Raw genomic sequence first — 17,121 nt, forward strand, 5'->3', positions numbered from 1 at the left:
TTTGACACCATTATTATAAGACATACCATTGATTTAACAATATGTTCTGAAGACATAAGCTATCTCTACAGCATTATATAGGCATATTGCTTATAAGATACAGCCCAGTAGTTTTGAAGCATGTAATTATGTGTGTCCCCAATAATATATTTGGAGACTTCATAGGAGGAGCATCCTTCCTGTTGTTTTCAATGGGATCTTGTTGGGGACTAAGGACTCAATTAAGGAGAACCTTTCTTTCTAAGTTCCTTCTTTCAATGTCATTGCTCTGGCTTGGAAGCCTGGAGGGTGTAATTTAAAGCTGTACTTCAAGATAAAATTCTAGACATCAGAGTTCATTTTTTAAAAAGTACTAGAGAAAAACAACCTTTAAAATGTTCATATTAATACAGCCTAATCTTGTACCTGATTTATGGCACAGGATAGATATTCAATAGTCAAATAGGAAAAAAAAAAAAGACGGTGGAGGCCTCCAAGACCTGGCTTAGCCTATTCGTTCCTGAATGGGCTGAAAAGGGAGGTGGAGGAGGGAATATATTAAAAAGAATTTTTTTAAACAGTAGGATTAGGTTTACTGAAGCCTGGAAACATCAACAACAGTTTATATAGGTAATACAGCCTTACCTGTCAAATGTAATAATGCTGGACTTGTGTCTTCTTAAAAAAAGTTTAATTCACCTATCTATAAAAATAAGAAAGCAAGAAATAAAACAAAGAAACGAAGATGTAAAAGAAATAAAATTGACACCTAGAACTGCGTAGAGAGAGTTTGCCTCCAATTGAGTTATTTTTTTTGTACTAGGAGAAAAATCAACTTTTTATTCTAGCCCTAGTTGAAATGGTTAAGAAAAAAAAGTTTCTGATTCTATGCAGTAAAAGAAATTAGGCTCAAGTGGTAACTGAGCTTCCCATTGGATTATTGTGCAAGGTTCCTTTATTCCCACCACAGTGGATAATGTGTGCTCATTGTGATTTATCTGCAGCCGGTTTCTTTTACACCCTCGGGCTATATAAACTGGAACTAGGACTGGGGCTGGAGGTTTGGGGAGCATCTGGGAGGCAGCATCCACAGTCCAGAGAGAATGAGACAGTTGGGAACATGAGCAACCTCCTGTGTCATTGACGCTCCCAGTGGTATGAGCCTCACTTTATGTTTTCTGTGCTGACAAGGGAAGATGATCAGGAGCTGGGGAAAGCATCGTTGACCTCCTGTGAACAGTTCCTCCAACAATGTGTGGGCTGCTTTGTTCTTACTCTTGATTTTAACTGTTTGCTGGTGTTTCTGACCTAGAACGATCGAGGCCCAAGCTCTGGAAGGACCATAACCATTTGGTCACTTGGGTTTGGCCATCTGCAAAGGCCAGGTTCTGAGGAGCAATGGTGATGAGGGCCTTTGTCCTGTTGGCTGTCTTTGCAGAAGCCTCCGCAAGATCATGCACTCCAAATAAAGCAGGTATGCCTCAGATCCACCCATCTTCCTGGAAAAGGAAGTTTCCTGAATCTTCCTTTGCAATGATCAGAGTTGAGGGTTGTCTTTGTTTGGAAAATGCAAAGACAAGAGAAAGCATTTATGCCCCTCAGGGCCAGCAGGAAGCAAAAGTGTTGGGGGAATCTGACTTTTCTAACATTAGAGAATGTTCCAACCTTTTTTTTTCCTCTTTGACTATTGAATATCTGTCCTGTGCCACAAATCAACGTTTTACAATATTTTACATGAAATGAACATTTAAAAATTTTAAGGTATGTGCTCATTTTCACAGCTATATGTGTGTGTGTGTATTCTAATCTGTGATTTCACACGGTCCTTTTAAAATAAAACAAAAGTTTAAAAATGAACCAATTTTAAATAGACTAATACAGTATAGTTATCAAATAAACTCTAAAAGTAGAACTTTAGTGAAATTTAGGGGAAAATACTGGATGCTAACGAACAGCAAGGAAGATGTTTTTGATCACAGGCTCTGCGTGTTAGGGGGTGATTGGGATCCACGGCTCTTTAAAGTCAGTGGTTACCATGACCCAGTCTGACTCAAGCCATGTGCGTGTTCTTCCAGATGTCATTCTTGTGTTTTGTTATCCCAAAACCATCATCACCAAAATCCCTGAGTGTCCCTACGGATGGGAAGTACATCAGCTGGCCCTTGGGGGACTGTGTTACAATGGAGTCCATGAAGGTGGTTACTACCAATTTGTCATCCCAGATTTATCACCTAAAAACAAGTCCTATTGTGGAACCCAGTCTGAGGTAAGGCTAAGCCACATTGTTCTTAAGATCAGGCAACTAGCCTGAGAATGACTTGGCTTTATTCTCCTTATTTGTTGCTGGCATGCACAAGGCCCCCTTTATAGTTTTGTTGTTTTTCTTTTTCTTTTTCTTTTTGAGACAGGATCTCACTAAGTTGCTTAGGACCTCGATAAGTTGCTGAGGCTGGCCTTGAACTTGTGATCCTCCTACCTCAGCCTCCCAAGTTGCTGGGATTACAAGGCCCCCCTCTATGCATAGAGCAAAGTACATTTCCCACTTCTGACTCACTTCAAATTCTTAGCTTATGCTCCCAAGCCTCTGTCCTTCTTGGGTTGGACAGGCAGAGGAATGGACCATCCTTTCTTCAAGAATTGGAAGTGATAATGAAATGCATTTGGGAGAGTATTTTAAAGGAGTGAACAGAATATAGCACAATCTTCAACTGGGCCATATAAATGAAGTACCTAAGACAGGGAATCATGGAATTAATAGCAGACATTCTCTTGCCAAATTTCCTTGTATGACAGAGGAGAAATCTGATACCTCCATAAAGCCACAGTTCAAGGCCACAGAACCAATAGGGACATAGTCATGAAAGGAGGCTAGGTCTCCCGACCTTCCTGTTGAGGTTCAGCTGCCTTGACCAAAAGATGATTATCCATCTGTGGGTCCCAGCATCTAATATTATGTGATTTTAGAGTCCAACATGCCAGAAGAAAGAATCTCAGAAACCGTGCTTATTGTTAGAAAAAAAGGAAATGCACAGAACGAGACAGTAATGTTCTAGAAATGGCAGAGGGGAGAAAACATTCACTTATTACACTTTAACAAGTGAAATGGATAAAAAGTTGATGCTGAGAAGTAGGCATTCTTGAGCAGCTTCTTTTGGTCAGAAGCCCAATGGGTTTCTGGATTTTTTTTTAAAGCATACAACATCAACCTAGATTATTCTAAACCATTTTAGTTGAAGGCACTCAAGAATTCTTTATGAAAATTACCAGCTCACACTCAGACAGGAAGTTCTACCATCCATGCCAAATACTGCTGTCCCCACATTGGGCTTTTTTTTTTCGGAGCCATCCTCATGTGCATTTCCCAGAACTCTCACCCTTATCCTGGGGGCCCAGGGCCACCCTAACTGCCTTCTCCCTTTTTCTAGTACAAGCCCCCCATCTACCACTTCTACAGCCACATCGTTTCTAATGACAGCACAGTGGTCATCAAGAACCAACCGGTGAACTACTCTTTCTCGTGCACCTACCACTCCACCTACTTGGTGAACCAGGCTGCCTTTGACCAGAGGTAGGTTGCTCTGCGGTGTGGGGGGGCTGCTGCTTGGGTGTGTGCTGCAGCCCTAGCAACCAGGCGTGTTTCAGTCCTTATGCAAAATTCTCTCCCCTTTTCAGAGTGGCCACTGTTCATGTGAAGAACGGGAGCATGGGCACTTTTGAAAGCCAATTGTCTCTCAACTTCTACACTGTAAGTCCAGGTTCCCTTTCCTGCCCTGTGGCCTTTCCAGGAGACAATGGGACCTTTGCTCAGGATTCACTCTGCCCAGGCTCTAGGCAAAGCTCCATTGAGAACTGAAGTTGAGACATATGCTGTGATTTAGTTTCCAACCTCTTAAAAGAGTAAATGTAGCAGAAAGTCAGACTCGTAGTTGGAATAGAAGAGCTAAAAGGTGCCACAAAGGTAAGGCCAACCTTCCCACCTCACAGGTGAGAAGCTTGAGGCAATGTCAGAAGACGGTAAGACAGTCCATATCCGACTCTTAATCGAGATTGGTTTCCATTATAGCCTACTCCAGAGATCTATTTATATTTAAAATCTCGCTCTTTTTAAAGCATTTGGCAGACAGCATTTCCTAACAGATCTGAGGAGAAGAGTTAGGGCTCCCCTCTGCTACTTAGCTTTCAGTACATGAGTTCCCTCGTTACCTAACTTGGGTCTGCAGCCTATATTGACATTGAAGTTAAAGGCACACTTTGGTAACCCTCAAAATAAAGTGCCCCAAAGAAATTACATATGCCATGGCCACAGCTCAGCTGCTCTCCTGCTTAGAAGGTGACTTCTGGTGAGACAAATGCACACAGAGGAGACAACGGCCAGCTGACTATAGGAAGACGCAGCAGACACAGAAACCTTGACCTAGAACATAGAGCTGGAAGACATTCTCAGAGGACATCACGTCCGACCCCTTTATTTCACAAAAGAAAAGTTCTCCTGCCTGGAACTCTATTAACTTTGAACTCTTAGAACTCGCTGTACCTGCTTCCTAGAAGGCTCTTAATCCTGCCAAACTCAGCACTGAGAATCAGAAGAATGTTAGAATAACCCAGTCCCTTGTACAGGTGAGGATCTGAAGCCCAGAAAAGAAGGACATGATTTGCCCAAGGTCACCTGGGTGCTTTGGAGGAGCCCAGTCTACAGCTGTGGTTTCAGTGGACTCCCCCATGAAGGGCTTGAAGCTTAAGTGTACGGGCCCCTCACTACACAAGTCCTTGTCAAGCCCTGTGTCTAATTTTGGATTCAATTTTTCGAATCTTTTTATTAAAGAGGACTCTCCAAACAGGGTAAGCTTCAAGTCCCCTAAAACCTGGATTTGCCCCTGGCCACACACCACTAGTGGTTAGATCCTGAGAATCAGAAATCCCTACAGTGCCTTGACCTGTCATCAGGGGGATAAATAAAGTGTGGGCCACCAGGGTGACAAAAGGATGAGGAAATCCTGTAGGACTGATGAAGGCTGTCCAGAGAAGAAATGGGCTTCCACACATTGACAACAGTCTTAGGGGACGTCCTAATGACAAGTTGTCGTTACTATTGAGTCCCTGTCCGGAAGTGAATAATTGTTATTTTAACAAGTTAAAATTATAGATATGATTCGATGAAGGTTTTACAACAGTTGGTAATAGAGAGACACCGGGGTTTTTGAAAATGTCACCCACTATCAGCCATGTTAGGCCGAGATTCAGACAAAAATATCAAACCATAGAACTATAAGGAGCTTACTCCTTTAAAAAAAAGAATTAAGAGGTATGTTCTCAGCCTCAGCCAGACAGACCATCCTCTCTGCTGGAGGGGTAGACTAATGGGATCCCTCCCTGAACTACTGTAGAAATGAGGCTAAAGCCTCCCCAGGGCCCAGCAAGACCTGTGCAGGACAGACCTCAGCAAAGAGAAGGTTTTGTATTAATGAATATTCCCACTGTGGACTTGGTTTCCTATGCCTGGCCTGTGTGCTTTTGTTTTCTTCTCTCTCTCTCTTTTTTCCCCCCTCTTTGAGAGCGTTCTTGTGTGTTTCTGAAGCAACAAGTGTTCCTTGCATACATTTCCATCAAATTACCAGAAGCTGAGCTGTGCCCCAGATAGCACAATGGAACTGGCGCACTGCTAATTGCTTAGGATTCCAAGAACTTCAAATGCTGGACTCCAAAAGCACTAGTTCTACTCAGTATGCTTCCTCTCTCTTTCCTCTCCATCCCCCTTCCACGCACTTTTGCCAAGAACCCATAGTTGGTATTCCCAGCGGAAAGTTATTTGGACTCCCAATCCAACATGAAGGAAGTTGGTTTACAGAAGTAGCCTAGTACTATGGTTAAGAAAATGGACCGTGCCATCAGAACACTGGTATGAAGCCTGGTTCCACTGTTTACTAGTTTTGTGACCTTGGGCAAGTTAGTTAACCTCTCTGTGCCTCTATCTCTGCATTTATAAAGTAGGGATATAATAACACTTAGCCCTTAGGTTTATTATGATAATTAAATGAAATAATGTTTAGGAAGCACTTAATACCATGCCTGGCACTAGGTATCTGCCCAAGAAAATAGCCATTCTCATGATTGCAGACTTTGAACCTACTTAACCTGGAATCTCTGAGGGTTCCTATTATTGTGACCTCTATGGCATTGAATATCAATGTCAGTAGTATGGGAATGGGTTGACTTTTATTCAATCAAAACAGTAATTCTTAGTTAGACAAAGAGAAATGAAAAAGCTCTAAACAAATGCAAGCAACAGAAGCTAAAAATCACAGATTCCCAGAGTCAGAAAGCAATCAACCTTGACCTCCCACCCAAAGTTCAGAACACTTCTGCAAGATTGGTGAGGGATGGCTTCTCTGCCTCTTTCAAAGATAATGGCAATTGGGTCTTCTCATTTTAATTCAGCATTTGAAAACTGATACACAGAACTCCTGCCCATTTGTTCTATCTCCTGAATAATACCATGTAATTATTTTGTGTCCTTCAAATACCTTTCATCTTCCTCAAGCTAAACACCTTCTCACTATAGTTCATTCACCATCTCCTCTGAGTATGGTTCAATTGGTCAATGCTGCTATTTAAAAGTAGAGCCCAGACCGCTGGGCATGGTGGCAAACACCTATAATCCCAGAGGCTCGGGAGGCAAAAAGTGTAGAATCACAAATTCAAAGCCAGCCTCAGCAACTTAGTGAGGCCTTAGCAATTTAGACAGATTCTGTCTCAAAATAAAAAATAAAAAATGGGCTGGGAATGTAGCTCAGGGGCTAAGTGCCCTTGGGTTCAATCCCTGGTACCAAAAATAAAAGAAAAAAGTGGACCTTGTCAGGCTAATGTGGGGCCAGGTGAGTCAGAGGTGACCTTCTAATTTCTGGAGGACTTTATGAACATGTCTTAGGATCTAACTTTGGAACACTTTTCTTGTACTTTTCTTGTATTTCATGTTGAGCTTGTGAGTGGAAGAAATGCCTAAATTTTCCCATGTGAACTGCTGTTATATCAGGTGCACCTAATCTTGTACAGTTAGCTGGTTGTGATTCGGCCCTTGGGTCAGGGGAAGAGACTGTATGGCGTGGATTTTCAAGGTGTTCTTCCATTCTGTTGGATGGATGAGCAGTTCATGCAGTATTTCTATGTTTTTAGGGATGCCAAAACAAAGTCCTGTATTGTTATAGGACTGGGACAGATCTGGGACAGATCCATAATTTTCATGTTATAAAGAAAGAAAGGACTAGATTAGCAACTATATTGTGGTTCCTGGGTCAGTTACCACCTTTGCAAATGTGTTCTTAAAATATGGCGAACCTCAGGCAGTAACACGGGTCATAAAAAGCCACTGTAAATCTGCCACTTCAACATGCATGTTAAGCGGATGAATCATTTATGACTAAGAACATTCTAATTTAATTTTTGCAACCACTGAAATGGTGCGGGAACCTGACAAATGGAAGAGAAACCTCTGACTTCTAGGTGACGGATTCTAGGAGGCCTCGGCTGGATCTGCAATCAGTAAAACAACATAAGCGGTCTTCAAAGATGAAAGATTCTGAGTCTTAACATAAAAGTCCCTGTGTGTTTGACCCCAAGGGGGTAAAATTTCATTTTGACTAGATATCCTTGCTGAAAGTGAGTTCTGCCTGTTACTGCCTACAGATTGCAGTTCTGCAAAGCTCCAAGCCCTTGAAACTCAATCTTTTAAATAGTACCCTGGTATGTACTTTGGGTTTCTGTTCCATAATGTCCCAAGTTAGTGGATGGAAGCTAAAGTTACCCCAGGATTCTTGTTCTTCCATCCAGTGATTTCGTCTCTGGCAACTAAATCCAGAGTGTTGTGCCAGGTTGTTAGTAGATTTAAATGAGTCCAAGACTCAGAGAATGGAGAGGTCACCCTCCTTTGGGTAAGTCAACTGGAAATACTGCTGTTATTCCTGATAACACACCCAGAGCTGCCTAAGAAGATGCCAGGTATAGACCACACAACTGGGCTGATGATCAGAACCTGCTGCCTCTAAGCTCAGGTCATAGTGGTGATTCCTGTCTGCACTCAGAGCTGAGGTCCCAGTCTCCTCCATCCTCCTCTGTAGCCTCTCTAATCTTTTTTCCCCCGCTGAGCCTCTCTCCACCTCTGCCTTCACCCCCACCTGCTCAGGGCATCTGCCACACTGACCTCTTTGCAGCCACATCTTTGCCCCAGGGCCTTTTTCCCTAATGGAAACATTCTTCCCTAGATGGCTGCATGGCCCCCTTCCCTGAAGTCTTGCTCAAATATCTCCTCTTCAGTGAAGACTCCCTACAGTATTTAAAATTGCAACCTGTCCTTCCATATGTTCTCAATCTACCTTACCCTAATCTACCATTTTTATAGTTTTTTTTTACATAGCATACTGTGTTCTCTTCTAACATACTATACAATTTACTTACTGTCTCTCTCTACTAGAATATCAGACAGATCTTGACTTTGTTTACCAATATTTCTGACCATACAAAATATCCTGACATAGAAACCAACCAAATCTGTAGATCAATCCCTGACACATAGTAGATAGTTATGCATCTTCTTGTTGTTGTTAATTGCACTGGGAATCAGATCATAAACTTTCTAACTCAGGCTGAAATCTGCCCAGGCAAGAAGGTAAGCAAGGGTAGAGAGGGGCTGTATGTGTTCGGTCTCTCTGGTCTTTGGGTGATTCATCAAACACAGCACCTTAATATCTCTGGATTCGATTTGTTTCCATCAGTTAAATTTTGTTGGCATAGATGAGATGTACAGCGTGTGCCTCTCCATGACCAGCAAATCTAGAATATGGGATGTCCTCACTCCTACTAAGATGGCCCCAGCATCGTAGCTGGGGCAGCTTCTGTGCTATGCTATGTGGTCTCCTGTGCTTGTTCTTTGGGGTTGATTACCATCCCCATCCCATTCCAATTCATCTGCTCCTGCCAGACCCAGCTTCTCAGTCTGAGAGGTCATAATGCCTGATGTCAATTTCCTTCCCAAGAATGCCAAGTTCTCTACGAAGAAAGAAGCGCCCTTTGTCCTGGAGACATCTGAGATTGGTTCAGATCTGTTTGCAGGAGTAGAAGCCAAAGGATTAAGTGTTAGGTAAGTACATTTCTTTAGGCTTATATTCTTAAGTATAAAGGGGGAAAAGCTAGCCCAGAGACTTTCCAAACACCAAATATTTCTAAGCCTAAGACTGTAGCTCCAAGTGATACCATTTTGCTTTCTTTCCAGGTTTAAAGTGGTCCTGAACAGTTGCTGGGCCACACCCTCTGCTGACTTCATGTATCCCTTGCAGTGGCAACTGATCAACAAGGGGTAGGTTCCATTGTCTAGGGTCAGGGCCGATGGTGGGGCTAGGAGTATCCCAGCCTGCTTTGCTCTGGCTTGGGATAGCTGGGGAAAATACTTTTAGTTCACATTGGTATCTTTTGGAGGAAACCCTAGTTTTCAAGAGCTCTCGGAGGGATTAGAGCAGATACATTATCAGGGACTCTCCTGGGCACATGAGCACAAGTGAAACAGCACACCCATCTCCCACAGAGACCTGATGTGGGGACAGAGATGCGTGGAGTGATGGTGTGAAAGCTCCCAGGGGACTTCAACCAACAAGAGGTAGCTGTCACTGAGGGGCAAGTGCCAGAGCTCCGGCCAAGAGGCAGCAGTGCCAAAGCATCTAGACTTGCTCACTCTCCGCCCTCTGGGTTCCCCCTCCACAAAGCTCTACTTACTCTCTTTTCCACTGGCTTACACTTGAGCTGCAAAGAGCTATTTTAAGGTCTCACATTTTGAGTTCATACAAGGATCTCGGGTTTACTGACCAAATGATCCTGAAAGAATCTCATTTCATAACTTGGAAAATGCCCACAGCTCTATTGCTACTCAGAAGCCACCACCAACAGAACCAGCTCTGACCCTTGGTCTAGATACGAAGGTACAACATTCACCCCTCGGAGGTGACGTTCTTTAGGTCCTGCCTCTACTCCAGTAACGACACAATTAGATGCTACTCTTCTAGTCATTTTTTTAAAATTGACCACATATTTACAAAGGTGACTTTATAATATAAGTTAAAAAGTGGAACATAAATTCAAATTTCCAATGACAAAAATCTCATCATAGACACAGAGACATATGCCTTGAGTTTAGATGTCTGTGGTGACACAGGGAACTGCTGCTCCCAGTGCCCTGGTCATTATCTTGGGGTGTTTTACTCTGGGGGTCTGCCACATCCCAGTCCTTGGGAGGACTTTATCTCTTGGGCATTTCATTTCTTTAGGACAAGGGTGTGACTCACCAGGTGAATGGCTTCTCATAAGCCACTCCCCTCTATTGTACCTAGCCTATAGAATGGGGACAATCCAACCCATCTTATAGGCCCTCAGCTTGACCTCATTAACTGTGAAGATCAAGTGGGGTGCTGCCTATCACAGTGCTTTGGAAGGACAAAGCGCTGCACACACTGTGTGTAACTTTGTCCAGAGCCCCTGCTGGAGCTCCCTGAGGTGACATTTGGTCTTCTTTCCCCCATGTGCATCAGCTGCCCCACAGATGAAACGGTCCTCGTGCACGAGAATGGGAAGGATCACAGGGCCACCTTCCAGTTCAATGCCTTCCGGTTCCAGAACATCCCCAAACTCTCCAAGGTTTGGTTACACTGTGAGACATTCATCTGTGACAGCGAGAAGCTCTCCTGCCCAGTGGTAAGCCGCCCTCTTGGGAAGGAGAATGTTATGTGGGGGTGGGGTACTGGGGGAGCTGGATTTGAACTGGGAAGTCATAACTGGCAGTAGGATATGTGCAGAAGGCTTCCTGGGGAAATGGGCCCAGAGTAGGGTGGAAGCTCCAGGCCCGTCCACCTGCCTCCGACAACCTACCCAGTCTGGTGAGTGTCACTTAAGCCCCTGGGCCTAGTTTTCTCATCTAAGTAGTGACGGCCCGTCCCCTTTTAGAGACCATGTAAGGCACTGACAGACATGGAAATGCTTTGGAAAAGCTGAAGTACAAGGGAAATTCAAGGTCTGCACAAAATTCAAAAGGCAGGGGTGTTTTAGTCTCAGTTGGGCAGTCTTCAGACACATGCTGCAGAAATTCTGGGGGAGAGCTGATGGGACCTTGAGAGGAAGGACCAGCCATCTGTGCATTCAGGCCATCAGGTGAACCTGATGCTCACCTTGCTTCAGAATACCATCTTATAGACTTAAAGTGCTGAATCCTAAACTGTTGGCCTCTCTGGTCTATGTAGACTAGAGGTCTCAGAGTTTCCAAAGAGGCTGCCTGTCTTTAATGTCTAGGGAACTAAAAAAATAAGGCTATGATCTTTGCACACCTGTAATCCCAGCATTCTTGGGAGACTGAGGCAGGAGGATCACAAGTTCAAAGCCAGCCTCCCAAAAGCGAGGCACCAAGCAACTCAATGAGACTCTGTCTCTAAATAAAACACAAAAGGCTGGGGATGGGCTCAGTGGTTTAGTGCCCTGAGTTCAATCGAAAGAAAGAAAGAAAGAAAGAAAGAAGGAAGGAAGGAAGGAAGGAAGGAAGGAAGGAAGGAAGAAAGAAAGAAAGAAAGAAAGAAAGAAAGAAAGAAAGAAAGAAAGAAAGAAAGAAAGAAAGGCTATGATCTCTAGTTGCATTGAGTCACTTGGACAGAAGATGGTCATCCATGAGCACAGATAGTAAAAGGGAAAGGAGCCAGAGGGTGTGGGACTGGGGAAAGGCTGACAGAAACATTTTACAATTGATCAGAGGCTGAATATTGACACCACATTAAAAAAGAACATGTTTTGCAAGTGTCCTCAGTCACTGTGATTACAATAACTGTAAGTAAAAGACTCACTTTTTATCAAAAGATGTGGGTCCACTCCTCCCACGTGTGGTAGAAAGGACCAAGCAGGATTTCTTCCAACTTGAATTCTTAATTTACTGACGCTTTCCTCCTGGGTTCTCAGAATTATTTAAAACAAATAAATAAATATAAGCCAACTAGTATGAGTTGACTGGAGAATTTTTACTCCATCCAGTTGGTGACTTTCTTTTTCTTTCTTTTTCTAATTCCCTCTTCTTTCCCTTCCTTTGTTCTCATCCTTCCTCTCGGGGGTCATCAGACCTGCGACAAACGGAAGCGCCTGCTCCGGGACCAGACTGGGGGCGTGCTGGTGGTGGAGCTCTCCCTGCGGAGTAAGCCTGTTTCCCACTGGCTGGGCGCACTCTGGGCTGTGCCCACAGGCACAGCCGGTTTGAGCATTTTGACTGAATTGCCAAACCAGGTGTGCCTGTAGACACAGCTCTCACCTGCTCCTCCAGTCTTCCAGTGGGGGGAGGGATGGGAATCCAAGAAGCTGAGGTTTGCTGAGTACCTTGAAAAGTTCTATCGATGGCTCAAATCCAAAATGGCCCCAAGGAATCAGAAAATGCTGAGCTTCTGACTAGAACATGCAGAGAACAATAATAATAGGAAAGAGAATGTTCTAGGCATGTCAGGTGCCAGTCAATGAGCCTCTATTGAGCTTCTAGCACTGGAGTTTTGGAAATAAACAGAACCAACAAGGAACTTTCCATCTAGCAAGGAGCAAGACCCCTGTGGAGGGGCAGGGGTGCCAGGAAGTATCCAGCAAGGGATTTAGCTCAGTCCAGGGCTCATGAAAGACCTCTGTTGAAAATCTGTATGATGGACTGAGGGTAGTGTGACCTAGGGTGAACAAGACGCTTGGGGAGACTGGGCACCATAGCAGCCATACTTGAGAGTCTAGCCAAGCCGAGGCTTCCTCCTGATTATGTGTGGTCTGCAAACCAAAAAAAGAATTTAACATTTTTATGAGGTTCCAAAAACGATCAAAAGAAGAACAACATTTCATGACCTATAAACATTAGTTGACATTCAAATTTCAGTATTTATAAACAAGGTTTTATTAGACGAGGGACACACTTGTTCACTGAAGTGGTACTGTGGACTGCTGTGTTCATGCTTTGACCGTGTGGATTAGTGGTCATAGAGACTGGCCCACAAAGCTGAAAATATTTACTCTCTGGTCCTTCCTGAAAAGTTCACCAGCCCCTGCCTCAGAAAGCCTGGGAGAAAATGGTGTGAGATAAAGCCTTTGTGAGCTTCAGCATAGACCTTGCCCTAAAGGCGGGGGGGGGGGGGGGGGGGGGGGGGGGGGGGGGGGCTCAGGGTTTAAAGGAGGCGGAGATGCAGTTGGGTTTATGTTTCAGAAACATAAAGCCCATGGTCTTTTCTTAAACCTGCGTTCTCTCTCTTCACTCACTCCAGGCAGGGGATCATGGAGTCTCCATAGCTTCTCAGGTAAGGAAAAGAGGCATTTTGGGGAATGCCAAGGCAATGCCCACTTTTGTAAAGCAGATGGATGTTTCAGAAGAAGTTTAACTTTGGCCCCAGCAAAAACGTTTAGAGTTGAAAATTACATGGGGCAGAGACGGGCAGAGGTTAAGGGGTCTTTTTCCAACCAGCCGCTGAGATCTGAAGGGATGAATGAGCTGGGTAACAGCAGGACTGGAACCCAATCCCCCAAGTCTCAATAAAGTCATCACCAGGTGACTTTGCTTGGATTCCTTCATTTGAAGAACACCGTTTTTAATGATCTGTTCTTTCAAGAAATATCTGAGTCCCTGTTACATCTCTGCCCCTCATTACTTGAGTGACCTTGGCAATGACCTGACCCCTCCATACCTTTTCCTCTGTGGAATTGGGCTAATCACTGTCCCTATCGTACCTGAGGTTGTATGGATTATTTAATGACAGCTAAGGGCATCAGACAACTCAGTGAACATGACAGGTAAGACCCTCGCCCTTCCTAATATGTGTGGAGTACATTGGGGTTGGGGGCACGTGATTCAAAGAGCAGGCAGGGAAGCCCTAAGAGGAAGAACCATTTCAGCTATGAGCCAAGATCTCCCTGGAATGATGAGAAGGAGGTAATTGCAAGGAGATCATTTAGTAATCAACTTGCAGGTGCAGACTTCACTCTTACGGTTACAGGAAAATCGTGTAAATCAACTTTTTAGACTCCAATCCTAGATTCTCATATTTAGAGAAAGTTCTATGGCAAAGGTCCTACAAGGAAATGCTCCATCACATAGGATGGAAGGTTCATCCGCCAGGTTCTTTGTACCGATAACAGTGAGCTGCGGAATCCCCAAAAGAGGAACAGAAATGACTCTGTGTAAAACGTTGGAGTTTTATGCAAACCTACTTAAGACCCCTGAGCTGGGCCCTCCTCGGGTTAGAGCGGGTTGAGCTGCTCCTGCCCTCAGGCCTCTGTCTCAGAGCCCCCCCCCCCCCCCCCCCCCCCCCCCCCCCGCCTGCTCTGGTTCACAGATGTTATGCGCCACCTCGTCGTGATGCTGGGGATCTGCGCCCTGTTGTAGGAGTCAGCCTGGAGCTGCAGCTCCGCCCTCAGGTCGTCCTCAGCGATGACAAACTCGTTTTTTGTGCTGCCAAAAAGAGCAAACAGAAGACTACATTGTCGGGGAGCAGAGACCAGCGCTTTGCCAAATATGTGTTCCAATTTTTGTGAATTCAGCGATCAATTTTCTTTGGTGCCCCCACTTCCTCTTGTTACTTCAGTGGCCCTTAGATCCCGCCAGTCCCTCCCCTGCAGCTGGGGAGGAGTCTTCTCAGACTCCAGTCAAGAGTGCAGGGCCCTCCTCCTTTGAAAGCTATTTTAATTCTGAGAGACTGGCACACTCACCAAGTGCAGCTGAGCATTTTGAAGACCATGTAGTGCCTAACCACAAAGTCAATGCTAAATAGGGAATGCACAGGAATAGCCAGCTTCGCCAGAAGGGGCTCTGTCATTGAGACTGGGCAGTTCTACCCAAGGACCAGAGCTGAGCCCGCAGGCAGGGAGTTGCAATCTTTCAAATAACCATGTAGGAATCAGAGTGGAATACCAAAGTTTTGCTTATAAGTAATAGGAAGGAAATGGATCCTTAAAAGTTCTTAGTACTAACCTAACTAGTTTTAATTATAGGGTTTATTAAATATATGTAAACATTAGACAGGTATAAACTCCTTGTTTTTGTAGCTGATATATACTTTAACATCAAAAGAAAATTAGAAATTTGATAGAAAAAAACTACAAAAGGCATAGGACAACCCCTCCCCCCCCAACACACACACAGGTTTGCTGTACTTGGTGACAACCTGACTTCCCATATGCCTTGTGACATCCATGTCCTCAATATCTTTCTTCACTGACTCTAAGAAATCTTCATGTGTACAGAATGGACTGATTTCACTTAGTCTTTACTTAAGATGTTCAAATCCATATACTTTTGTTTTTATCTCATCAACTTAGGATCATCAGAATAGAACCATTAAAATAATCAGAAATGCAATGCAAATATGGCCAATGAAATCACGTGGCAATCTCATAATGCAGCCACCTCAGTGATCCAGAGTATGCCAGTATCCATGATTTACTTTGGTCACCAAAATAAAAACAGAATGTACCAACCCTGGAAGAGAACTAATAGGATAAGCCTGAGCTCTTAGTTCTTAATCACATTTAATTAGCAGGCTTGCAATTTGAAAACACACACCTGTTTGTCTCTCCGTTTTTAATGTATTTGAGAACTTTTGAGATTTGCAGTTTGATGGTTCTTGTACAACTTGGGTGAACTCAAAAATTAAACTACTCATCAGATCTCTCAAGAGTTGAAGTACATGTTTGGTTAGCAATAGGCTAGAGTAAAATGACTCAAGTTCAAACTTGGTCTCAAAGCTGATGTTCCAGACAGCTTGGGATCTTTTCCTTCTGTAAATTCAGAGTATTTTGTAGTCAAGAAGGACAGAAGACATATTTTTATTGGTTCTAGTAAATAGCATATAACAATAACTTAAATAGCATACTCATAGCCAGATTCATATTCTTTGATGTCAGAGTAAAACAATGCTGTGTTAGTTTGGTTTTATTTTATCATTATGTTTTATGATCATGTATCTCTACCTGGTGCTATGGAATAAATGAAATGCCTTAAGATAAATAACCTATCACTACAGTTTGCAGTGTTGATATATCATGTTGAGAGCCAATTCCTCAACCTTCCCAGGGTTTTCTACAGCCAGGAGCTCCTTAGACTCATGTATATACCACAGACTTTCAACTGCTCTCTCCCTCATTTACACTTGAAACATTCCACTACTGGGTTTTCTGTGCAAGGAGGTGAAGCCATTTCACATAACTAACATTTTGGTGAAGATGATTCTCTGGTCATCCCTGTCCATGAAGCACTAATCTCTCTTGCCAATCAACTGGATGTGTTTTGACTAAAGTTAACTCCCTGATGCTGTCTCCTAACTTTTCTGTTGAGTGATTAGCAGAAGGTACTCTCAAAACAATCTTTCATAAATTCTCATTAGTGCTCAACATCAAACACATCAAGAGGGAGAAAAGTATATTCTTAGGTATCATTGATTGACATACAAAAAACACTGCATATAGCTTTTAGGAAACTGAGCCTATCAAAACTCCTAGTTATGATCCATAAACATTCTCTCTCTCCCCCCCCCACACACGCTGTGCATGTATGTGTGTGCACATGTGTGTGTCTAGGGGGTTCTGTATGTACATGTGTGTATGCATTTTTTTGTGTGTATGTATAAGTTTGGCCACCAAATGTTTATGTTATAACATTCAAAGAAGAGGCAAACTAACAACATTTTTATTATATATGAATATAACGTCTATAAGCACGTAGGTTAGGGCTAGAAGGAAATAAACACACACGTCCTTCAAACAAATACAAAGAGGATAATAATGGAAACTTACCCTATCCAACCCCATCCCTATATCTGAATATCATTTTCAAATGCCCTTTTATGTAACACTACTAAATTGCTTGATCCCTTCACTTTAGTTCATAGCTCTATTGATCCTTAATATTCTACTACTATTATTTATGTCTCCTTGTCCCAACTAAACTACAAGCAAAGGGTCAAGGAAATTTTCATATTCTCCTGTGCCCCCCTCAGCATGGTAGCCAGAATAGAGTAAGTACTTAATAAATGTTTCTTGAGTGAATGAAATGTTCATATGGAAGGAAGGATGGACGGATTGAGAGATGAATGAACAGACAAATGGGTAGATGAAGAC

The 17,121-nt window shown here is 43.4% G+C and overlaps 1 protein-coding gene and 1 long non-coding RNA gene across 2 annotated transcripts in view; one reads left to right on the plus strand and one right to left on the minus strand.

Moving 5' to 3' along the window:
• Positions 1-12,263, minus strand: part of LOC124096152 (uncharacterized) — a 45,564-nt gene extending 33,301 nt beyond the window's left edge. Inside the window, exon 1 of the long non-coding RNA XR_006852791.2 lies at positions 11,844-12,263. This is a non-coding gene — a long non-coding RNA (uncharacterized LOC124096152). The remainder of the gene's footprint in view (positions 1-11,843) is intronic.
• On the plus strand, positions 1,378-16,015 carry Tectb (tectorin beta). Its single transcript, XM_046449708.1, has 10 exons — positions 1,378-1,453; positions 2,055-2,245; positions 3,405-3,547; positions 3,652-3,724; positions 9,006-9,109; positions 9,242-9,325; positions 10,548-10,710; positions 12,112-12,184; positions 13,278-13,310; positions 14,343-16,015. Exons 1-10 carry the CDS (start codon positions 1,378-1,380, stop codon positions 14,390-14,392), a joined length of 990 nt encoding a protein of 329 aa, XP_046305664.1. The 3' UTR covers positions 14,393-16,015.
• Positions 16,016-17,121: the final 1,106 nt, after the last annotated feature.

The sequence above is a fragment of the Marmota monax genome, unplaced genomic scaffold (assembly GCF_021218885.2).
Source record: "Marmota monax isolate L192 unplaced genomic scaffold, Marmota_monax_Labrador192_F-V1.1 WCK01_AAM20220418_F8-fsc00004, whole genome shotgun sequence".
NCBI lineage: Eukaryota > Metazoa > Chordata > Mammalia > Rodentia > Sciuridae > Marmota > Marmota monax.